At 43.7% G+C, this 25,941-nt stretch overlaps 1 protein-coding gene across 41 annotated transcripts in view; it reads left to right on the top strand.

Moving 5' to 3' along the window:
* Positions 1 to 25,941, top strand: part of Sp100 (SP100 nuclear antigen) — a 66,094-nt gene that overhangs the window by 16,399 nt on the left and 23,754 nt on the right. For 15 of the 41 annotated variants that reach the window (XR_005488939.2, XM_039083898.2, XM_039083903.2 and 12 more), the window contains exons 7-14: positions 759 to 902; positions 1,283 to 1,363; positions 6,913 to 7,059; positions 7,892 to 7,966; positions 10,893 to 10,922; positions 15,008 to 15,058; positions 17,072 to 17,125; positions 24,606 to 24,659. Coding sequence is in view for 38 of the 41 variants with exons in the window: in XM_039083898.2 (XP_038939826.1) it covers positions 759 to 902; positions 1,283 to 1,363; positions 6,913 to 7,059; positions 7,892 to 7,966; positions 10,893 to 10,922; positions 15,008 to 15,058; positions 17,072 to 17,125; positions 24,606 to 24,659 (636 nt within the window). In the remaining 3 variants the exon portion in view is untranslated. 41 annotated transcript variants of the gene reach the window in all.

Below are 25,941 nucleotides of genomic sequence, written 5' to 3' on the forward strand. Positions count from 1 at the left end.
TGGGTAAGGACAGTAATCACACCCATGACCCTGAAAGGCAGCTCTAACCACTGTAGATTGTGGCATAAAGTACACAACCAGGACCACATTCCATGTTAAGGCTTCTATTATTAACTTTTTAATTATTTTTACCTCTGTAACTTAACGGTTTGTTTTTTTTTTTTTTTTGTTTTTTTTTTTTTAAGAAAATACTAAACAGAAGAACCGTGAAGCTGCATAGTTTTTTATTCACGTACTGTTGAGGTTAGGGGCTGGGTAGACAGAATCCACAATGGGCCAGGGAGGTTCCCTGTAAGGAAAGAGGGTGTCAATCCTGAATTTGTTTGCTCTGGGACCAGGTCCTCACCCAGCCCATGCTTGGCTCAGACCCTCAGTTCTGGCCTCAGGGCCTCACCTCTGGCCTCAGGCCCCTGCTTTCTTCTTTGATGGGTTCCCTTTCCAACCAGCTTCCTACAGTATTCCTAACAAGATCCACATTTACAAATACTTATAGAGAATAGAGAAAGCAAACCCCAGGAGTCCTCCATCCCTGACTCAGCTTAACTATCTGCATCTCCCTCTCCCCCAACACTTCCCCCCTTCCAAGTTCCTCCTTCAGGCCAACCCCCACTCCAGATTCTGACTACCTAATCACCCTGTCATTACCTGGTAGGCTGCTTTAGCCCCTCCCCCATTCTGTCTTCAGAGGGGTCTCTCATTTCCTATTGGATCCTGATGCAGTTGGGAAATACGTGTTTATATAACAAAATCCTTTCTAGTTTCGAGTCTTGAAGATGGACTCTCAGAAACTGTACAGACTAGCAGAGTGAGAAGAGAGGCCACCACCAGCACTACGAACAATACTAATGAATCAGCAAGGAAATGCTCGACCCTGCTTAGAAGCCCAGGTTCTGTGCTAGAGGGTAAGATGGACCGAAAGTGAAGGGCTCAGAAGCTTTGAGAGGGAGTAGAGGAAGGGCTGATATCTGATGCAGGAAGAAAATATTTAGGCATGAAGAGACAAGGATGTACCGTTGAGACCTGGAGCAGGTAGTTGAAAAACAAACTCGAAAGACAGGAATGAGTTGGAAAAGCCTTGCTGGGGAAGAGGTTAAAGAGCAAGGGTCAGAGGGGATGTCCATGGAGCCATAAAGCACAGATACCTTCCAGGGTTGGGATGGCCATGCGTGCAGATGAGGCTAGAAGTAGAATCAAGAGATGAAAAGCAGAGTGAGGGATAGTGATGGAGGCTGGGAAAGAGTACGGCTCTGTGGGATCTCACCCATGGTCTTTCTATCTTAAGATGCCTGTGAATTCCAAGTCCAACTGAACAACAGAGATGCTAGCCCAGAGCCTTACAGCCTACAGCCCAGCAATGAAGAGAGTAATTATTGCTTACCTTTCTGACTTTATTTTTCGGATGTCCTGCATGTGTTTGGTAGAGTTTTGTTTTGTTTATTTGTTGTTGTTTGTTTGTTTGTTTAAAAATATAATCCATTTTCAAAATTGACTATTGAAAAAGTATTTATATATATATATGTATATATATATATATATATGGGGTTGGCAGTGTAGCTCAGTAATGGAATGTTTGGCTAGCATGTGTGAGGTTCTTGGTTCAAGCACAGCATCTCTCTCTCTCTTTCTCTGTGTGTGTGTGTGTGTGTGTGTGTCTGTCTGTCTGTCTGTCTGTCTGTCTCTCTGTCTCTCTCTGTGTCTCTGTCTCTATCTCTCTGTCTCTCTCTTACACACACACACACACACACACACACACAATCTCAGAGGCTGTGTGATGTTTTTAGTATTGTGGAATGGAAAGGAATATTACCTCTTTTTGGGGGGGGAGTAAGAATACTTAAAATGCATTACCTCAGAGATTTCTTGAGAGCGCAGTATATTTTTATCATATTGTACAGTGGGCCATTTTAAAGTTGTTCTTCCTGACTGAAGTGTCATGTCCGTTACGGCCTCAGTCTGCCTCCTCACCCGCACTCTGAGTCGGACCCTTTCACGTGCCACCTGAAGTAAAACCACGAGGCCCTTGCTCCGTGGAATGTTCCCGTTCATCCACATGGTCTTGTTGACAGGGTCCCCTTCGTTTTCCGGCTACCTGGAGGTTGATCCTGTGTGGATACTGCATTTTCTCCAGCTGCTGGCAGCTGTTAGGCCGATTCCAGATGTGGAGTTTGTCAAGCTGTAACAAGTACTGGGGCCTCTTTGGCAGACGGATTTAAATTCCCTGGGCTATGTTCACGGTGGCGAGGATTTTTAAATCACACAGTGCTTCTATTCCATACTGGTTTTCTTTTATCCCTATCTCTGTAGGGATTTATGTCACCACCCACACCATACGGGGTCCCCTTTCTCCACGGCAACACTCACACTTATTCTCACTTGCCTTTTTGGTGTTGGCCATTCTAACCAGCATGAGGCTGCATCTCACTTGAGTTTCTTGGTGTCTCAGTTAGGGTTTCTGTTACTGCAGTGAAACACCATGACCGAAAAGCAAGTTGCAGGTATAGGGTTTATTTGGCCTGTAGTTCCAAACCACTGTTCATCACCAAAGGAAGTCAGGACAGAAACTCAAACAGGACAGGAACCTTAAGGCAGAAGCTGATACGGTGGCCATGGATGAGTGCTTTTTTCTAGTTGGTTTCCCCTGGCTTGCTTAGCCTGCTTTCTTATAGAACCCAGGACCACCTGTTCAGGGATGAAAACACCTACCATGGTCTGGGCCCTCAACCACTGATCACTAGTTTAAAAAAAATGCCTTACAGTTGGATCTCATGGAGACATCCCCTCAATTGAGGCTCCTTCCTCTCCGATAACTCTAGCTTGTGTCAAGTTGGCATAAAACCAGCCAGTGCACTTAAATGTCCATGACTATGGTGCTGGGCACCTTTTTCTATCCCTGTTGCTCATCCATGGTTCTGTGGAATAGAAGCATTGAGGGTAGGTGTCCTTTTGTGAAGGAAACGTTTTTTCAACATTGAATACTGATATTTGCAATGAGTTTCTATATATGACTTTGAGTTATAATTGCAATATAGTTTGTGACTTTCAGATTAGGAAGACAGCTCATTCTGGCCTGTTTTTGTAATAGGTGTCTTTTAACTATGAATTCGACCTCATTTGTTGTGGTATATCTTAAATCAGACTGGAGACTTTCCATCCTTTTACCTGGAAATTTGTATCTTCCCATACATTTGGAAATTTTTGTGTTATATCGTTAAGAGTTTTTCTTACTTCGCTCCTTCACTAAGGAACTAGGCCTAGATTTTGAGGTGAGCTGTTGGCCAAGAGCCAACTGTGGGGTGTAGCAGCCTTGGAGGCTCAAGTCACAAGTACTAGCTTGGACCTCATAGGAGTTTAGTTTTGGGTTCACTGGGACAGCACCAGTGTTAAGGTCCAAGGCAAAGCTTGGTTCTTACTTCTCTGTCCTGCCCTTGTCTGGAAGGTGTCCATTTCCACACTGTGTGCTTGGGATTAGGGACACTTTAGAGTCACCCTCTCTGCCTGCCTCAATATCTTTTCTTATTGTCTTGCCTCAGCGAGTGCTGTGGTTTTTCTTATTGTCTTGCCTCAGCGAGTGCTGTGGTCCCTCACTTGATTCCCTTGGATCTCAGGAAGGTATTTTCATGCACACCCTTGTTCTATCTGCTGACAGAAGGGCTGGGGAATGATTATTAGATTTTTCTCAAATTAGCTTTCTATGTTCCTCGTTTTTAAAATTATTCTCTGCTGTTGAAGGACAGCAAACATTTTCTCTCTCGTTTTCTTCCACGGTGTCTACTCTCACCCATACCGAGGCTTTATGCCAGAGTCTCTGGGTGATTTTTAACATGCGTGAGAGAGGCGGGAAAAAGAGTGTTGCTCTTTCCAATAGAGGGGCACCCCATAGAGAAATCAAGGAGAGGGACGGGAGGTACCAGCGAGAGAAAATAAATAGCAATGGCAGGAAGGCAAGCAGATTTTAGACTAGCATGGAGCCCAAGCATTCCCGTGTTGGCCAAGGGATAAAATGACATATGACTTCCTTCTTAGAAGTTCAATGAACAGGGAAATCCTGCAGAACATTTCCTATCAGCTTTTCAAGGAAGGAAGTCCAGGAAAGACCTTCTGATAGAGAGTGGGTGGAGCTAGGGGAGACTGAGGAGCTGGTAAGGAGAATAGTAGAGAAGGGTGACCTGAGACATCCAGGATGGTATACAGGGAAGACAATAGGTGCGAGAGGAGACTCCCCCTGGGCCACAAAGTATGGAGAGTGTGGTGAGGAGGATATCCCCCCCCCCCCGCCCCTCTGTACTCAGATTCTTCACCTCCTTAGTTTTACATTCAAAGTACTGCTCCCGTCTCACCCTGGTTCTGGCCCTGAAATAAACTGACTTTTAAACCAGAGGGGGGCGGCAAGGTAGCTCTCAACTCTGATGAGCTGAGTTCCAGGCCCCATTTGGCAGGAAGACAGAAGCCCTTCCCACAGTTGTCTTCTGACTCCCATACACATGCTGTGGTGCACATGTGCTAAACAAACAAACAAGCAAAACAGATGTAAAAAGTATAGAGGGGGAAAGTATGAGCAGAGAAAGATAGAAAGGTAAACACCTATCAAGAAATAGCGCCAGATGGGGAAGGCACAGAGGCGACAAGGGATAATGGGCAGAATGGACTGTGAAAACGATGGAATTTTACGTTACTTCCATTGAGAAGGGTAAGATGTCCCCTTAGCATGATGAGCCTGTTATCCCCCCAGATTATGGGAGACCCCACTTTCCCTGGGCTTAATCACTGTATAAGATCTGTTGGTTCCTAAACACACTGCTCTAGCCCAGGCCTGCCCTCTTTCTTGGCTTATTTTTACAAGTGTCTAAAGACCTTCCGAAGACCTGGAGGACGTCTCTCTGTGGTGGCTGTTTCAGTGTCTTCTGCTCAAGAATGTAAAGATGGCCTCCACCTAGTGACTTAAAGCTGTCCCCCCCCCCTTATTTGGCACTGCGTCTCCAGCCTGCCACTGTGTGTGCGGCCCCTGGCCCTGTCATCCCATGTAGGACGCCCATAACACTCACTTACACTAGAGGAACAAGCTTCCCTTTGGCTTTCATGCTCTCGTGTTGTTCCCTTCAGATCTCTTGTCTTCTGCCAGAGAAGGATCTTCCAAAACTGAACTGGGCTAAAGAGATGGCTCAATGATTCAGAAGACTGGAGCTTACAGAGGACCCGAGTTCAGCTCCACAACCATCTCTAAGTCCAGTTCCAGGAAATGTGACACCCTGAGGCACTGCATGTACAAACTAACATGCAGGGGGAAACACTCACTTACATAAAGTAAACATAAAATAAATGCGAACTTTCATGTGGCTTTTAAAGCCCAGTGCTTTCTGTAGCTCTCGGCGTTTGTCTGCCTTGTCAGAGTGGCAATGAGAGTTGACAGCCATGCTCATATCCCCGTCAGTTGCTTCTTACCCTAAGACCACACCCCACACACCTATTGCGTTTGCTATATTCCTGTCTATTCAGCTTCTGCTGGTTATGGGAACCGTGTGATTCTGGGAGACAGTTGGATATAAGTCTGAAAGCACACGTGTCCCAGAGCTCAAGGATTACCTTCCTCAGCAGAGACGAGGAGAAACATGTGCTAATCAGAAGCCATCGGAAAGGTTGGGAGTAAGACACACACCTCAGCCCCAGCACTAAGAAGAAGGACAGAAGAAGAGGGATCAGGAGTTCTAAGTTATCTTCAGATACATAGTTTGGGGCAAACCTGGGCTACATGAAGCCCTGTCTCAAAACAAATGATTCAACACACATATATACAAGAATGTTCCCAGTAGCAGTATTAAAAACTATATGATTGAAACAGAGCAAGTCAGCATATTTCTACATCATGATGATACAGAAGACTCTCACAAACATATTAATATATATACATATTCTATATACACATATATGTACATGTATAGATTTGGGAGTGTTTGGCTTCTCTGAGAGTAGAGAAACAAAATCATGGTTATTATTTCACTTACATTGCTTGCAAATATACATAAGAAAACTAATCTAGGTCTTAAAACTGGAGATGGTGGTTGGCTTTTGAGAAAGACTGTGGGGACAGTACAGTAGTGTGTCATCCAGAGGCTTCTGGAGTCATTTGCTTTTGAATCCAAGTGACAGTTTCGCTTTATAATCATTTAACTCCCACTTTTACATATAAATGTTATACTGAAGTTAGAATCTTTAATTTTATCTTCGTTTATTTTTCTGAAACAGGGTCTTGCTTTGTAGTCCCAGGCTATCCGTGAACTTCGTCCCTCCCATCTCAGCCTTCCAAGTGCTGGGACTGCAGGTGTGTCTTGCTTGCCATGCCTGATTAGTTTTTATCTTTAAAATATCGAAATCAATTTTCTATCCAAGAATTCTAGGAATGGGTAAAAAGGAGTCTAAGAATAGAGTGGGCAGGAGATTTCAGGAAGAGGGATCGTTTATGGTATTCAAAATGCTCTTCTTGAGAGTTAAATGAAAGCATTTTATGTATATCTGTGTTTGTGTGCATTTACATATGTGTACTTGTCTACGTGTGTGTGTGTGTGTGTGTGTGTGTGTGTGCGCGCGCGCGCGCAAGCACAGAGGCCAGAGATCAACCTGTGGTTATGTTGTCCTTTGTAGTTATTGGCAACCATTTTTTTTTTTGCACCAGGGTCTTTCATTGGCCTGGAGCTTACAGATTAGGCTACGGTGGTTGGTGGTTGACTGGCCAGCGATGCCCAGGCGTCTACCGGTCTCTATCTGCTGAGTGCTTGGATTGCAAATGGCTGTCACTTACGTCTTTTTACGTGGATCCTGGGTCTCAAACTCAAGTCCTCACGCTTACACGCCAAGCCCTTAATGACTGAGCTGTCTCCTCAGTCCCTGAAAATAATTTATTCATTGTATTTGGCCCAGGAGCTGTGCAACTCAACCATGACCTCCAAATTAATCCCTGTTCTGTGCGGCTGGTAGATATAAAGAAGGAAAATATATCATATTCTTTGGATGATAACCAACAGACCCAAGCAAGGACTAACGAAAATCAGGGCTCTGAGATAATAGGTAAGGAATTGTAACAGATTCCCAAGCAAGGGGGTACATATGTCATCAGGGACCTTTGGGGCAGCCCAGGTAGTCAAATGGAGGCAGGAAGAGAAAAAGGGCCACCAAAGCCAACCTTCAGCTTAACAGAAGAAAGTAGGGAAAATTGAAGGCAGAAATGAGAAATGGAGTTAATGAAGGTTGAGGCCAGAAGGCTTTTTTTTCTGGAGAAGAAGAGTAGGAGGAGGAGGAAGAGGGAGGCAAATGGGGGTTGGTGGGTTGGTTTGTGTGGGGGATAGGAGTTAAGAAAAAGAGAGAGAAAATATCAGGTAACCAAAATATGTACGAGAAGAAACAGACAGGGAAACATGCCCAAGACAGACATGAAGATGTCCGTCCAGATGAAGATCAAGAGTGATGGGCAGGGCCATGAAGCAAGCTAAGGAGTAAAATGGGAGTGAAAGAAAGAGGTGGGTGGGGAAGTGAGGACCAGAATGAGGGTGCACATGAGACGTGTGTCAGTGGCTGGGAGGGAGCACCTCTGTGCACATGAGATGTGTGTCAGTGGCTGGGAGGGAGCACCTCTGTGCACATGAGGTGTGTGTCAGTGGCTGGGAGGGAGCACCTCTGTGCACATGAGATGTGTGTCAGTGGCTGGGAGGGAGCACCTCTGTGCACATGAGATGTGTGTCAGTGGCTGGGAGGGAACACCTATGTGCCAGTTTGGTTATTTGTGGGCTCACAGCCTTAAGTTAACTGTTCAGTTCTTCCTAGTTCTCACACTCAGGTGTCCCCTGTGTGGGCCTGCTGTCACCCATAAGGTGCTTAAGAGACTTTTCTTTCCTTTGTGCAGAGCTCAGCAGTGATGAGGATTCTAATGATGAAATCAACTTGTCAGAAGCCTCTACCTTAATCCTCTCCAAGCCAGGTAAGGAAACCCAGGTAGCAAGGCAGGCTGTGGGCATTTGAGTCACAAGCTACTGTGTTCTGATGGGTTGTGTTCTGGGTATTTTCTGTGTCCTGGATCTCTGGGACCTGTTCTGTGCATTCATTTTTATTTGATTCTTTTGGGAAATGCAGGGAAATCATTGCATACTATTTGGGGGATCAGGCTTATCAATCAATGGATCCTCTCAGTAGATACAGTCATCCATTGATAGAAATAGTCATGTTTGTGTGTGGGTGGGTGTGTGGGGGGTGCATGCGCCTATGCATGTGTTCATTGAGGTCAGGAGATAATCCCATTTGTTTGTCCTTACCGTCCACTTCTAACTTCTTGTTCATTGCTGCATATGCCAGGCTAGCTGGACCACAAGCTCCCAGGGATCCTGGCTCTGCCTCCTGTCCTGCTGTCTAAACCCTTGGATTATAGACCTAGTCTACAGTGTCTGACTTACATCATGGGTTCTGGGGATCTAAAATCAGCTCCTCAGGCTTGTGAAACAAGCACTCTGCCAACTGAGCCATCCCTCCAGCCTCATGAGTTTGTTTATTAAAATAGTTATCACATTCATTAAATGTTAGATTCATCCAGGGATTTCTATAGGAAGCAGAAAGCTTACCAATCCTTATCAAAAGTTCATAATGTCATCTGTTCAGAAACTTAGCCTAGAGTCCAAGGACAACTCATCGAGATATCTTGTGCAGGCAGAAATAGAAGCTTGAGATAAAACATTCTAAGACCAAAGAATTACTTCTGACAGAATTCTTCATCAAGTCATGGCTTTCTCAAAAGACTTTATAATTAATGTGCACTTCTTTACAACATCCTTAAAGAACAAATAGTACAGACATCAACATCCTTTATCCTGCTGGGAAAAAAAAAGCAATCATAGATGACATGTGCCTGCATCTTCTCCAAAGTTGAACAGAAAACTAGATTGGCACGTTAAATTCTAAGTTATTCCTTTTATGTACTGTGAGATAGGAAGGTTTTCCAGATATGATTTCATGAGCCTGTAATCCCAGCGCTCAGGGGGTGGAGACAGGAGGGTCAGGAGCTCAAGGTCATCCTTAACTGCACATGATTCTGTCGTAAAACAAACAGAAATTCACAGTGTGCGGGCTCGGGCACTCTCTCTCTCTCTCTCTCTCTCTCTCTCTCTCTCTCTATCTATCTATCTATCTCTCTCTCTCTCTCTCTCTCACACACACACACACACACACACACACACACACACACACACACACACACGTTTACTCAGAGAGACAGAATCAAAAGGTTGAGTTATCTCAGCCCTGTCTGCTTTGTTGGAAGATTTAAGATTCTGTAGTGTGCCTTTAGTGATTTGTTTTCCCTTTCTGCTTTCTAGATCCAGAGGATTTTAGAAATGTGCTTCCTCAGAGAAAATACACTAGGGAAAGACCTGAGAGCAAATGAAAATGCTTCTCGGTCTTAACAGTTACAAAAGAGGACACTTTGAAATGATGCCTTCATTCCCGCTTCTCATGTGTCTTCTAAAGGAAGCAGGAATGTGTTTTAGGTTTTACACCACTCAGGTGTACTCTTAGTGTGAGCAAACCGTCCCATCCACTAGGTTCTCAATGTGTCTATGGTTCGAATGCAAAGATTATCTTTCATAGACATGTGGGAGGTATCGGATCAATGGGGGATGTTCAACATAAAATTTTTAAGGTCTCTTTGTGTGTGTGCATATGTGTACATGTGTATGTGTGTGTGTGTGTGTGCACACATTCATGTGTACATGTGCATGTGTATACACATTCACGTTCATGTGTACATATTGAAGCCAGAGGTCAACATCAAGTGTTGCTCCTAAATAGACAACCATCCTGTTTTTTGAGAGAGAGTCTTTCACTGGGGGCTAGAACTCACCTATTAGGCTACTCTGGCTGACCACAGAAATCCGCACCGCCCACCTCCGCCATATCTCTCTAGCTCAGGTCTGACAGTTGTGAAGCACTGTGCTCAGCTCCTTACTTGAGTTGTAGGGATCCAACCCAGGTCCTCATTCTTATGTGCTAAGAACTGAACTGTCTGCTCAGGCTCTGCTACATAAGACTTTCAAGATCTCCCTACAAGAAACATAGAGGCAGGGATGGTGGGAATTCAGAAAGATGAGCAGGAGGGGTAAGAAGTCAATGTTTAAGGAAGAAAAAAAGGCCAAGCGATGTCAGATGGCCCCTTGCCGGTAAATTGCATCTGCCTTGGGGATCAAAATGGAGTCTCACTAACCTACTAGGCTGGTAATTTAGAAAGGCAGACCCATGTGGTCTGGATGCAGGTCAGGCTTTCTAAGGAGTGTCAGGGTGTTTCCAGTTTTTATTAGTGAATTTTCTGCTGAACTGGATTTTCCTCACAATCAGGGGATTCCAAAGAATTTTTTTTTACAGTGACCAATATCTAGAATTGATTGAAGGAGTGGGGCCTGAGAAAATGGCACCAGATTGTACCAGTTAAGATGATCAGAATGCAACTTCTGGCCTAGGAGATATCCAAACCGAATTGAATGTCTCCAATTATAATCCAAGCATTCTCTACAAGCCTTGATTTAGCAACCCCAGAGTACCACCTTCTACATTTTTCTTCTCAAATGTCATCACAGAACGGTTTGTAATCTAGAAGAGCCCAGCTGATGGAGAGAAAATATAGCAAATCCATGATAGTAAATGGACACTCTCTTTACTCCACGAGATCATGTCTATTAGTGCTAACATGGGCAAGTAGTGTATTTACTTTCCGTTGCAGCATAGTAAGCATAGAATTCCTATGCTCACTGGTAATTCTGTTATTAGTCACTAGCTTAAAAGGTCTATAGAAAGTAAGTTATAACTTAAACTATGTGTTGCTATAAAATTATAAAAATATAATGGGGTCTTTTACCCTACACTAGGTCCGGCACCACAGGGCCCCAAGATATCTGGTAGGTATCTTCTTCTCAGTCGGCAAATCATCTCACCTACTCTCTTCCTTCCCATATCACACTGCTGATGGCTTCTCTCTGAGTCTGGCAACAATATCTCTCTACCCATCTAGGTCTCCAACCACTACATACTCATTGAACTTAAATCACCACATGAAAGAACACAACACCAATAACCTCTGATCCAATTGATAAGATATAATTGCCCACCTAGACATACAAAGCCATGTACACAGCCATCTCTTAAGAATAGTCATAACGACCTGTAAATGTGCAGAGAGGGATCTTAACGTCAGCCTCCATGTTCTCTCCGCTGCTTCTCCTGCCTCCTCCAGTCTCCTCCTCTCTCTAAAACTTTTCTACCCCCTATTCTTCCTTCTTGTCCAGTGACAGACCTCGTTCTATCTTGTACCTGCCTTTACCTGTATGACATCATCCTGCATTTCACCCTTTTTTGTCTAATTAAAAAAAAAAGCTTTTCTCTCAAATATAAGCTGAGCACAGCTATTATCAGTTTGTAATTAAAAGTATAAAATATAACTAACACCCAGTCCAACACTTTATCAGTTAAACAGAACATTTAGTTATCCATTCCAGCTTAAGAAAGGCTTAAAAATCAATGGTATATCTTGGCTAGCTTGTATACTATCTGATAACTATCTAATAAAATATGTATTTTCAGAGTTAAAACAGCCTGATAGGCTATGAGACTATAATCAGTCTTCAACCCTGTCAGAAATCTGAAAATGACCAATAATCTATAAACATAGGAAACCTAACATGGTTTCCAGAACTGAGAGGTTGTAGAGACAAATCTCCACTAGCACAGTCCTCTGTTAGCAACATGTGAGCACAAGTCTTCAGCCTTCTGGTCCAGAATCAACTGACAGACTTTTGAAATGCAGAAACCTTGAAGGGCTGATAATTCTGGCTCAGTAGAGATTATCAACAACTATTCTGCATAAAGTGTCCCTTTTTAGACAGTATAGTCTGTAGGTGAAATAGACAATTTCTGTCCAGTGGCTGCCTAGCCACAAAGTATTGCCTCACCTGGAGGTAGAGATGTTCAAATTCTTCATTAAATCTGTCCAAGGGGAACTGTTAGGAGCAGATGTGTCTCAACAAAAGATAAATAACTTTAAATCTCATATTTTGTGGATTTCTGATGTTTCTGAAAACCATCTATCTATGTAAGGTAATCTGGACTGTTGTCCGTTAATTATCTTATTATCTTGTAAGTATTCTAACAAACTCAGAGCCATGAATTTGCTATTTGGCTCTTAACTCTCATGTATGTACAACTCAGAAGTTTGTAATGGCATCAATAGAAGGACTGACTCTAAACCTTGTACTTTTAAACTTTTTTAACAAATAAATTCTATACCAAAGCAAAGATGTGATTTTAGCTTAGTTAACAAATGAGATTATGGCTGTACAACTCAATATAGTGAATTCCTCCCTGTTACATTACAACCATTTCTAAATTCCTCATAAAAACAACCCTGGAATAACCACTTTCAGCCCCTCAAAAGTCCAGGGAGTCGGGGTGATGACTCTTCAATAACTTCTTCAAGCTGCAGTGGGCGTTGAGATATACTTGTGGGGTAAGGGGTAGGGAAAATAGAGCAAATGTTGTAACTGGATGTGTGTCTTGACTGGACCCAGCTGAAAGTTCTTGAGATCAGGAATCCAAGCGGTACGTTTTGCAAAATGTAATTCTCAAGACAAAAGTTTAGAATAGAGATATCTTTTTGTTTGAGTCTCTTGAATCTAGTTGTTCAGGCAGTCCCCCTCTCTCAAATCTGATCAGTATGACTGTGTGGTTTCCAAGCCTAATCACCATTTTTAAAAACACAAAAACAAAACCTTTCTCCCAAATACTGTGTTCCTTAGTCTGTAACTAGAAAAGCTTGTATCTTGCACTCTCTCCCAGAGTAATAATATAACCATAAAACTCAAAGCCACACCCATTATGAAGATTAAACAATTTTAAAGAAGGAAGTAAGCTAAACAATAGTGTATGAACCTGTTAGGCTTTTAAAATACCATATCAGGAAATTAACTCAAAATTCCCATGAAGCCCACGTTAAGAGAATCTGAGCTTCCTGTTGTGGTAAATATCAAAAATAACCACAAACCCTCACTAGCCAGCATCAACGAGCCATATGACCTTTAGTGGGGTAATTCATAAAACAAATCAAACACCTTCTATCAATTCTAATACCAATAAGCAACTTATCAAATCAAGACTTTAGCCCAAAATATATCAATCTGTCAAGCTCTCTACCAGGAACCTCAGATTTTTATTTAACCTTAATACCCAAAATACATTGATCTGTTAATAAGCTCTCTACTGGGAGCCTCCGATTTTTATTTAACCTTAATAACTTGTAAATATCACAATTCTCTACTTGGAGTCAGTGACTTATTTTCTCTAAGTTCCGAACTGTGGATGAAAATCCCCATGTGATTCAGGTGATCTCTGTATTCTCTTCTTAAAACAAATTTAATCAGCTTCTAATGATACCTGGCATCAGGAAGTAGCCTGTCTAACTAGGAATTCAACCCAAAATTCCCGTGGAGCCCACATTAGAAGGAATATGAGTATCCTGAAAGACTTTCTAAACAACTTTCTTTAAAAACGAGCTTTAATCTCTAACTCTCTGAGCTGTCACTATTTATCACACAGCAGGGGACCTACTAGGCTGTTTCTTTGTTTGTGATTCCCCCCGCACTTGGTCCATCATGTGACTCAACATGGCGCTGGTCTCCTCTTCCTTAGAAAATAAAGCTTTCTCTCAACTCTTAGGCTTACTAGTGGGTTTTTACCCACCACGTTGGTTTGCCATCTGTTGCTGTAAAATTATAAAAAATATAATGGGGTCTTTTACCCCACACTAGGTCTGGCACCGAAGTGCCCCAGGATATCAGGTAGGTATCTTCTTATCAGTCAGCAAAGCCTCTCACCGCTCTGCTCCACCCACACTGCCGATGGCTTCTCTCTGAGCCTGGCAACATTCTCTCTACCCATCTAGTTCCCAAGGCAGGTTGTCATGCCAGAAATATACACCCCAATTCTGTGGTGGCCTAGTGTCTCCAACCAATACACACTCATTGAACTTAAATCACCACATGAAAGAACACATGTGACAATGCAATTGATAATATACAATTGCCCACCTAGACATACAAACCTGTAAATGTGCAGAGAGAAATCTTAAATAACATCATGACAGACCTCATTCTATCTTGTACCTGCCTTCACCTGTATGACATCCTACAGCTATATCTATAGTAAGTGGATAAAAATTGACCTAAGGGCTGGAGAGATGGGTCAGTAATTTAAAGCTCTTGCTGCTCTCACAGAGGTCCAGGTTTGGTTACCAGCACCCACATCACGTGACTCTAAACTGTACCATCTCTCCTGGGCAGGTACCTCCTATACCTCGTTTTGATCTCCAAGGGTATGGAGTTTGCATGCAAAGCACATGCATACAGACACTCATACCTATACTTTTTTAATTTAAATATTTTTAAAAGCAACTTTGGGTATAAGGATATACCTGTCTAAATTATAATCAATATGTTGGCATATGTTACTTCTTTTTTTTAATTGAGTGTTGATGAGCAAAGCAGTATCTGGTCATCACAGAATCTTAACAGGTTATTGATGGTTTGTAGATGAGAAAAATAGAGCTACTAGTGCTCAAGAGTCATGTGTAGATGCTCACAAAGCAATAAAGAGCAGAGGGTTGGTGGCGGCCTCTGTCTTCAGTCCTAGTCCTTAGGAACTTGGGAGGCAGTAGCAGGTGAATCTCTGGGTTCAAAGCCAGTCTGGTCTACAGAGCAAGTTCCAGGGCAGCCAGGGCTAAGAGAAATCCTGTCTGAAAACAGCAACTATGACAACAGAAAGAATCACACAGCAATCTAGTATGGGTTGCAGTTTTACGGTGAAGGGCCTCTAGAACCAGATTCGGTGAAGAGGAACATCCTTTCAGATTGCCTAGGGTTGCCAGCTCATCTGATCTAAAGCCACAGAACTTGACTCTGAGAACAAATATGGTTCTCTCCTTTTTATCTTACAGAGACTGCACATTCCAGACAACCTCCCACACCAAGAACATACAGAAGAGGAGGTAAGAGAAAATAAGGGCTCTTCAGGAGAGTTAATGAACTGTGTATTCAACAAGAAGCTCACTCTAGTTCTAGGCTCTATTCTTCAAAGTACAACACAAGTTTGCTTTGAATTTTAGGTAATTCCTACCTTAACTTTTATATCGATCGGGCAGGCTAACTGCTTTAAAAGATGATTCAAAAAAGTTAATGGTTTCCCATAGTAGAAGCCTTCTAACTTTAGTTGAGGTTGCATTTTTCCCCTCAATGAACATCCTACAGATTTTTAGATGAAGGTTGCCTGACCCCTATTCCCAGTGGTCATCAGAAAAATAGCCATGCAGAAGAGTCACCATCTTCACTTCACACTCCCATGCTAACCCTGAGAGAAAAGCACTGCTGTCAAACCTATTGATCAGGATTCAAAAGCCACAGCAGACCCCAGAGGAACACGTTTGTTTTTCTGTTTTGTTTTTTTTTTTTAATAAAAAGTGTGGTGTGAGAAGACAGAGGGCTAGTACCAGGAGAGATGATTCTTCAAACTTAGATGGTGAGGATAAAATATTAACCTAGAGGTCACACGGATTTGAAAGGACAATCATGGTTCCAAGGGTAGGCACCTTCCTACTCTGGCCTTTCAGAGCTACTTTCCTCTTTCTAGGGTTTTCCTTTTCCTTGGTTTCCCATCGTACACTGAGACCCCCAGTGACATTGCTGCAATGAGAGGGTGTTAGCATAGTACACCCTCTCTGTCTCTGTCTCTCTGAGTGTGTGCGCGCATGTGCGCGCGTGTGTATGCACCCACACACGTGTGTAGACAAGAGGATGCCATTTTTCAGACACCATTCCATAATGGTTATTTATGAGACAGAGACTTTCATTGGCTTAGAGCCCACCAAGTATACTGGTCTGGTTGGCCAGTGAGCCCCAAGGATTTGTGTGTCTCCATGTCTTTTAGCACTGGGGTTATGAGTGCCACCATGCCCAGCTTTTGTTGTTGTTGTTGTTGTTGTTGTTGTTGTTGTTGTTGTTGTTAAAACAAAACCAAAAACCATGGATTCTGAATCAAACTCAGGTCCCTATGGTTGCCAAGTACTGTATGCACCAAGTTGGCTCAGTGTTGTGAGCACAACTCCAGAAAAAATGCTTTCAGAAGCCTGGAGCTCAGTACTGAGCTGTGAACCAGGACGGAAAAGCAATGGTCGGTTTGTCTCCACTCCAGTTCAGTGCCTGAACTCAGAACTTCTGCTCCCTGCTGTGCTTACTGTGACCGCAAAGCGCGCCATACCATACTCCATCCGGGAGACAGAGCATCTGGAGTTTTTGAAAAATAAAAAGAAATCTGCCAGGTCTTGAAGAAACCTGGAACTAGTCTCACTCAGAACCCGTGGCTCCTCCCAGCACTTCTCACCCCGCCCCCTACTCTAAGCCCCTCCCCCTTTCCTGGCTTCTGATTCTATTCAACCTCAGCCATTTTGGACACACTGTCTTTTGCCTTCTTGGCCTTGCGGCTCCTGGCAGCCCCGCTCCTGAATCTTTCTTGGTCCACTTACCACACCTCTCTGCTCTCTAGCTCCTGCTCCCGCCTCCTCTCATGGCCCCGTTCAGCCTGCTGACTATTTTCAGTCTAGACTCTTCCAAATGAAATGCCTCTGACTGTACTCACCCTTGTATCTACAGTGATTCCTCTCGACCAGGCCCAGAAGCAGCCATGTCCTCATTTCTCTTTTTCATTCAAAACCATTATAAATTGGGGTTAATGGCATAATTGTAGTTGAATGGCAGTGCTCTTTTGTATTATATTTGTTACATTTTACATTTGTGTTATTACACCTATGCCAGACCCATCAGACCCTACATACTGAATTCATGGGAGGATTTGCATCGAGGACTAAAGGACTGGACCTCTATCCTGACAGAAAAGATCATAAAAGCATCTTTATAGTCCAAATACTCTCTACTATTTAGGTAGTCAGAGAATTCCTATGGTCGTTTTAGTTCTAGATCACTGGTTTTATTTTCCCTCTTCTTTCCAGATACTTCTGATACCAGCAGCTCAAGCCTCGATAGAAGACGGAAAAGGACAGGACGTAAGAATAGTTTAAAATTCTAGATGCAGCAAATACTTCTCTGTCTTACTAAAGCTATAAATCACTCCACCTTTTAGACATCCTTTAAAAGTATTAGCCTTGTATTTTAGGTCATTTGGAGGTTGTTTTTTTTTTGGCTCAAGTGGGTTTGAAACATTTTCTATGACAGATCTCAAAGTATTCAACAGCACAAACCCACAATACACGCTCATTTTTTACCAAAGTAAAGAGGATGAAGTTAGTCCTGGGTGAAGAAGTTCACTTTGTTGTTCCAAACGATTGTCTAGGGCCCTGAGACAGTCATGTGGAACAACGATTTATTGTCACTCACTATGCCCCACCACTCCATAAGAAACAGAAGCAGAAGCAGATGGCACATAAATAAATCTCAGAAAGGGCATGAGGCGTGAGAAACGGACACAGAAGAGAATGACCATCATAGCAAAGTTGTCTCGAGTCCCAGAGTTAGGGACAGTTTCTGGAGCAAGCTTGACCAGCAGCTCAGATGGAAGCAAGGTTGGCTGGCTGACAGGATTGTCTCTGTGCCTTCCAAATAGACTGCAGGTCTGTCCTGCCCTTCTCACATAGGCTGCAGGGTTACCCATCCCCCTTCCCCCCTCCCACACAAGCCAGCAGGATTGTGCCTTCCTACACACTCATTCAGGTTGCTCTGTGCGTGTGCGTGCGTGCGTGCGTGTGTGCGTGCGTGCGTGCGTGTGTGTGCGTGTGTGCGCGTGTATGTGCGTGTGTGTGCGTGCGTGCGTGTGCGTGTGTGCGTGTGTGTGTGCGTGCATGCGTGTGTGTGTGCGTGTGTGCGTGCGTGCGTGTGTGTGCGTGCGTGCGCGCGTGTGTCTGCGTGTGTGTGTGCGTGTGTGCGTGCGTGCGTGTGTGTGCGTGCGTGCGTGTGCGTGCGTGTGTGTGCGTGTGTGTGCGTGCGTGCATGCGTGCGTGTGCGTGTGCGTGCGTGCGTGTGCGTGCGTGCGTGTGTGCGTGCATGTGTGCGTGCGTGCGCGCGTGTGTGTGTGCGTGCGTGTGTGCGTGCATGTGTGCGTGCGTGCGCGCGTGTGTGTGCGTGCGTGCGTGTGTGTGCGTGCGTGCATGCGTGTGTGTGTGCGCGCGCGCGTGTGTGTGTGCGTGTGTGTGCGTTTGTGCGTGCGTGTGTGCGTGCGTGTGTGCGCGTGTGCGTGCGTGCGTGTGTGTGTGCGTGTGTGTGCGTGCGTGTGTGTGCGTGCGTGCGTGTGTGTGTGTGTGTGTGCGTGCGTACATGTGAGTAGAAGCCAGAGGTTGATGTTACCGTCTTTAATCTTTCTACCTCATTTTTATGAGACAAGGGTGGTCTCGTTGAACCTGGAACTCACTGATTCAGCAAGGGTGTCTGGTGAGCAGGTTTCAGGGACCCTCCTATCTCTGTCTCCTCAGTTCCGGGATTGTAACTGATCACTGCCCACCTGGTGTTTTGTTTTGTTTTGTTTTGTTTTGTTTTGTTTTGTTTTGTTTTGTTTTGTTTTGGTGCATGAGTATTGGGGATGTGAAGTCAGGTCGTCAGGCTCAGGGGCAAACACTTTACTGATGGAGCCATTTCTCCAGCCCTCCTTTCCAGTTTTTCCTCATAGAGAATCTCTTCCTGGGTTGGTTCCTAAGACACAGACTAGTCCTGTTCTGGATTTGTGCTTCTTCCTGCAGGAATGTTGAGTAGCTCCTCTTCTGAACTGAGTTCTGGAGAGGAATCTGAGGAATTTCTAAGAAGTGGATCAGGAAGATTAGGATGCCCAGCCTCGGCCCACTGGATGGCAGGAGTTTGATGACCAAAAGCCGCTATGACTAGATGCATTTTGTTCTAAGCGTGATAATCACTGTGCATCCAGTTATCTGGGGGCCCCTTTCAATTCTAGAAAGTGCAGGAGGCAGGAAATGACCATGAACTCATGTTTAACAAGTGGAATCCCATCAATTGAATGTATGTGCTTACACATTGCTGATATGGAAGAAATAAATAGCAGGATAATGGCTATTTGTTTTACACTCAACCACCATGCTTACTGTGGTGGTTTGCATGGGAATGACCCTCACAGGCTCTTGTATTTGAATGGTTTGCCATTGGCTACTTGAGAGGGATTAGGAGGTGTGGCACTGTTGGAGTGGATAGGAGGAAGTATGTCACGAGGGGTAGTCTTTGGGATTTCAAATGCTCAGGCCAGGCCCAGTCTCTCTCCCTATTGCCTGCTGATCCAGATATAGAATTCTCAAATGCCTCCCTAGCACCATATCTGCTTGCATGCTGCCATGTTTTCTGCTGTGACAGTACTAGACTAAACCTCTGAAACTGTAAGCCAGCCCCAATTAAATGTTTTTCATTATAAAAGTTTCTGTGGTCATGGTGTCTCTTCCCAGCAATAGAATATTGCTAAGATTTCTACTAGCACAAAGATCCTATGTTCATAGGGTCGTTTGTAATTGTAAAAGACTCAAAATGCAACCAGCCAGGTGTTGAGGTTTGGTCTTTTGCCAGCTCTTGTAATGCTAAGTGTGGACCCCCAAGACCTGGAGTCTGCATATAGCCCCTGTGATCCTACTCCCAAGTTATTTCTGATTGGTAAATAAAGATGCCAACAGCTAATAGCTGGGCAGAAGAGACATGGATGGGGTTTAGTTTTCCTGGGCTTGGGGTCAGAGAGGAACCACAGGGGGAGAAGAAGACAATGCAAGAGAACACAGAAACAGCCATGGGTGAGGAGTAAAAAAAGGTGACCCTGTGGGCTGGCCAATTGGAGTTAAGAGCAGCCCAGATGAAACATAATAAGTAATAACTTGGGGTTATCACTAGGAAATAGATTCTAACAACAGAGAGAGTAGTATCTGCCTTATCTGCCCTGCTCTCGTGCTGGTTAGGGCTTATTGTAAATATAAAGGTTGTGTGTGTCTTTCATCTGGGCACTTAAATAGCCAAGGTGGGGTAGAAACCTCAGGCTGGAAATAAATTTTACAACAGCCAAGTGTTGTAATTATTGACACTAAAGTTCCAGAAGGACCATTGTCAAATTTAGTATAGTTTTTGATAGATGCTTTTCACCATCTAGTTAGTTAATATTATGTTATCTCAACGTACTTTTGCCAAGATCATAACAGCCTTGAGATTTAGGCAGGCTAACTCTTGCTGTTCACATTTTGAGCAGAGGAAAGTGGTATTCAAATGTGTAAGAGTTAAAAACAAATGAGGAAGACCGAGAGCTCTATCTACCCATGTGTCTCACACTTAGTGGCTATTGTGTGTGAAAGCTGTTTCCATGGTCAGAATCTGAAAGGTAGTTGGGAACCCAGACTATTCAGTTAAATGTTTCTGAACATTATATAACCAAGAAAGCGTATTTAATAACAATTTTAAAAACATGTAAGGGGATAGCAAGATGGATCAGTGGATTAAAGGGATTACCACTCAAGTGTGAGCACTAGTATTCAATATAGAAACCAGGAAGGCATGGCAGCCCACTTTCCACTGTACAGGAGGCAGAGATGGGATCCTTAGACACGATGACTAGCTAGACTAGCCAAATCTAGCAAGCTCCAGGGGTCATTGAGAGCCCCTGCCTCAATAAATAAAGGGGAGAATGGTGGAAGATGCCAATGTCAATTTCTGGCCTCCTTGTGTATACACACACACATGTATACCACATACACATGCATGCGCACATGCACACACACATACACACAGGGCCTAGGGACAAAACTCACTTAATAAAGTATCTGCAGGGACCTACATTTGATCCCCCAAATCTTGTTCTTTTTAAAATGTACCATATACTTATAACCTCAGCGGATGTGGAGACAGGAGGATCCTGGGCCTCACTGACCAGCCAGGTTTGCCTACCTGGTAAGTCCAAGGCAAGAGAAAGATCCTGTTCTAAGAAACCATTGTGGAGTGAGATTTCAGAATGACACCTAAGTTTGTCTGTCCCCTGACCTCAACATGCAATGTCCATATCTATCTGCACATATGGACAGGTACATTCACAGATCCTAAGGTATATTTATAATATGTGTAAGATACATTAGAAATATGGTTGTACCTACATGTGTATGATGCATGTGACTATCACAGTGACCACTACTACTGGCCTCACAATGAACACTACAACTGAACTGATGACTTTAATTATCACGATGGTCATCTGAGACCTACTAACCAGCTTAACGAACACAACAACTGACCACCTCAATAGCCATGTCAGTCAATGTGGTTGTCATTAGGGTGGTGAGTTGTAGTGGTCACTGTGGTGGTCATTGAGGGGGTCAGTTGTAGTGTCCACTGTGCCAGTCAGTAACGGTCAATGGTGTAGCCATTGAGGTGGTTGGTTATAGCACTTACTGTGATGGTCAGACGTAGCGGTCATTGAAGCGGTCAGTTGTAGAGATTGCAGTGATGGCCAGCCATATTGGTCCCTATGGCAGTCATTGGCGTGGTCCATTGTAATGCTTACTGCAAGGCTTACCCATAGTGGTCATTCTCTGAATGAGTGAATGAATGGATGGATGGATGAATGAATGAATGAATGAATGAATGAATGAATGAATGGAGACAGAAAAAAGATGACCATAAAAAAGAAGGAACAGAGGCCACAATTTTGTATACAAAATTCCCAGAAATGATTGACAGGGGAACAGCAAATCAGAGAGCTGTGGGCAAAAAAGCAGCACAGGAATCAGGAGATGTGAGAATGTCAGGCTGTTGCCTGTGTGGACGCAGAGCAGCAGGCAGGAAGTGTAGTAGGATGAGGTATGGTCTGAAAAAAAGACTGGAGCTCTGTTGGATGGGGGTATAGTTAATGGGAAGCTGCGTGTTTTCTCCTCAGATCGTTTGAGTGGCAAACATTCTGCAGGATCATGCTCAGGGTGTTCCTGGGTCACATCTCCAATCCCCAGTCTATCATGTCATCACACCTGATGATAAATCCAAACCTCTTCAGTGAACACAGGAAGAGAGTTGGAAGGGATACAGCCTATTAGGGTATGGTGGAGACGCTAGCTACAGTGTCTGTGAACTTTGTTTCCCTCGAGGGAACCAAAAAGGACTTAGCTGGGCTCCTTGATGGAGCGGGAACTTGGTAGGTGATGTAAGCAGAAAGAACAGGAAAGGCGTACCTCTCAGGTGTACCAGAATCATCCAGATAAAGCCTGAGACTGACAGGTGTGCGGCACAGAATTATCTGCAAAAATGACAGAGATGGGGGTTGGGGATTTAGCTCAGTGGTAGAGCGCTTGCCTAGGAAGCGCAAGGCCCTGGGTTCGGTCCCCAGCTCCGAAAAAAAGAACCAAAAAAAAAAAAAATGGCAGAGATGATAATGTGTTCCCTGTGAGAGGAGATGACCTTTGGTTGCCCTGACAGCAGTGACCTGTGAGGTGAAACAACGTAGATGATGGAGACGGGGACAAAGACAAAGATTAACATAAAAAAGCCCCCAAATCAAGATAAGAATGAAAATAGATAAGAATAAAATAGAAAGCAGAAAGGAAGATTATGCTGGGCAGTTTTCTCTCAACTTGACACAAGCTGAAGTCATCTGAGAGGAAGACCCCTCAATGGAGAAAAATGCCTCCATAAAGTGGGGCATTGTCTTATTAGTGACTGATGGGAGAGGACCCAGCCCCTTGTGGGTGGTACCATCCCTGGGAGCGTGGTCTTGGGTTCTGTAAGAATGAAGACTGAGCAAGCTGTTGGAAACAAGCCAGCAAGCGGCACCCCTCCATGGCTTCTGTATCCGCTGCCTCCAGGTTCCTGTCCTGCTGGAATTCCTGTCCCAACTTCCTTCTGTGATGAACAATGATGTGGAAGTTTAAGCGTTTAAGCTGAACAGACCATTTCCTCCCAAAGTTGCTTTTGGTCATGGTATTTTATCACAGCAATAGTAATCCTAGCTAAGACAGAAATGGAAGTCGAAACAGGGTCACATCATCAAGAAAAGATCCAGAGACGTGAGCATAGAGAAGTAGGCAGAATAAAATGTACACAAATAATAAAGGGGTGGCCTAGAACCTAGAGGTGAGAAAGATGTATTGGGGAAGTGGTATAAATAGGAAAGAGGAGAGAAAAGAAGAAACCACAGGGGAGGCCCGCAAAGGCATCTGGGTACAAAGGTGTAGCTAATCTGGGGTTTCACTGTACAGTTCTGAGGCACCAGAGTAGCCCTGTGGCTCACCCCGATTATAGTAAGCTTTACCTCAGTATTTCATCCACCCTTGGGCCGCAGAAATCAACCACAACCTAGCAGTCCTTAAACACAAGTCTGTTTTCTGAACTCAGTGCCCAGAGCCTCTGTCCGAGGTACTGATGTTTTTAACCTTGGATGTCTCTCACAAACTTCCAACTACAGATTCAGTGTTTTTGAAACCAAGTCCATCATCTGGGCCACCATTGTTTCTAGATCTAATAAACTACATATGTAAATTGGAGATTATCACAATCATTTAGGAGTGGAAGATATGCAGTGAGGAACCACAAAGGGAAATGTATCTCAGAGGTAGAGTCATCCTTCAACACAGACATGTGGAGTGTTATTAATGTTTGGGGGTCTTTAGAGGGGACAAAATAAAAATCCCTTGCCAACTGCAATTAGAAGCAGGAGTAGAGATGGCAAACGTTTGTGTCCCATGTGATTCCCAAAGGGTATGCAGAAAGGATAGTTTGGAAGATGACAAGCACCTAACGGGTGGACGAGTGTACCCCAGGGTCTTAGGACAGAGGTGGTTTACAAATCACAGGCACTGTGGCAGGTGACCATGGTTCAAAAAGAAAATCAGACTGGCTTGGGGACAGCCCCTCAGCCACAGGATGTTAGAAACCTGAAACCAGTTCCCGCTCGCGCTACACTTGGTCGAGCACTTTGTCTCAAGGACTGGGTCCAGTGAGTTCAGACCCCAAGACCAATGTAAAAAGCTGAAAACCATGGCCCACACTTGCTATCCTAGAGATGGAGAAGCGGAAACAGAAGTTCCTGTGGGCCTGCTCACCAACTAGTTGATGTGGTTGCAAGCTCCTGGCTCAGTTGAGAGGCCTTGTGGCTTAAGATAAATAATGTGAAGAGCAAGGGAGGAAGATACCTGATACAGACACATACACACATGTTCATGCACACACACATACACACATGTACATGCATACACATGTGCATGTACACACACATACACACATGTGTATGCACACACATGTTCGTCATGCACACACATGTACATGCACACACATACATGTATATTCACACACATACACACATGTTCATGCATACACACATACACACATGTACATGCATACACATGTGCATGTACCCACACATACATATATACATGTACACACACATACATGTACATGCACATACACATACAAACACACATACATGCCCCCAGGTTTTCCAAGCAGTAATGCAAATTGATGTAATATTTGTGACTGTCATTTATACTTTACAGTTATCAGACCGCTGTCTTTGCTTTGTAGATACCATAGCTGTTGGAAACAATCCTGTTCTGGGGAGAGACGGAGGAAGAAGAAGTAAGGAGAAATGGAAATTTACTTATCTTCATGTTATAAATGAATTCATTTCTGAGGTTAAAAATTATTATTATTTACTCTACCTTAAAAAATAGGACAAAATGAATGTTTTAAAAATGATAATTTAGGTTTTTTCAAAATATTATATTTTCACCATTTTTATTGCGCTTTTAAGTGTTCCTTACAGACTAGTATACACCTTTCAAGAATATATCAATGCATATATTATCATAGGATGGAATGGCATTATTTGCATAAGTTAGGTAATTGTATATGTTTTCCTTTTCTTGCTTTGTAAAGAAAAAGATCATAGCTGGTCAGTTGACACATTCTATGTTTAACATACTCTTTACTTTGACATAATAATGCTGATTACATCTGTTTAATGTGCACTAACTTGTCATAAATAACAGGTTACTTTATGATCTTTTCTTTCGTGTATTAAAGTACTTTGATCATATTTACCCTTAGTCGAACTGCCTTAAGCACGGCTTGAGGACCCTATAGCATCCACGGCTTTCATTTTAGCGTGGCAGTAATTCCTCACTCACTGCCTGTCGTGTGCTCCTCTCTCCCTGAACTCTGTTGCCGAACAGCCTCTCTCCCTTACATTGCTGAACACTGATAGAGATCTCTCTATTCCTACACACTGTTGACTCCTGGGCACACGAATCTCTAGGATTTCTGCCCCATTTCTCGGCTTTCTGGTGAGTTTCTTAATAGAACATTTGTCCTAGGGAAGTTTGAAGCTTCTTGTACTTAAATCTATTGTCATTTTCTGCACACTGGTTCCTAGGTTTCATACTGAAGTTGTAGTCATTTGCACCTGTAGATTTTTTTTTAAAAAAAGGTTGTTCCATATTTGACTTTAGAGTGCTTGCAAGAAATCTGACCATTTTTAAATGTTACATCCCTAGTCCCCGTGAGATTTGGCTCTTTGTATAAATGGGAAACAAAAATCAAAAACTCATTAGGGTGTGTTGGGGCACACCTTTAATCCCAGGCCTCAGGAGACAGAGGCAAGTGGGTCTCTGTGTTCAATGCCAGCCTGGTCTACAGAGTGAGTTCCAGAGTAGCTAGGGCTACACAGAGAAACCCTGTCTTAAAAACAAACCACCAACAAAAAGAATCTGAAAGCCGTTCCCTATGCTGTTGTGCAGTACTGGGATTGCTGCTTGCCCCCTGTTCACGTCTTGGTCCCCACCCCTTCCACCTTTGCTACCTGAAGGAGCTCCAAAAATGAACAGAGAAGAGAGCTCAGAGCTAGAACCATTGTGATGAC

The sequence above is a fragment of the Rattus norvegicus genome, chromosome 9, assembly GCF_036323735.1.
Source record: "Rattus norvegicus strain BN/NHsdMcwi chromosome 9, GRCr8, whole genome shotgun sequence".
Lineage (NCBI taxonomy): Eukaryota > Metazoa > Chordata > Mammalia > Rodentia > Muridae > Rattus > Rattus norvegicus.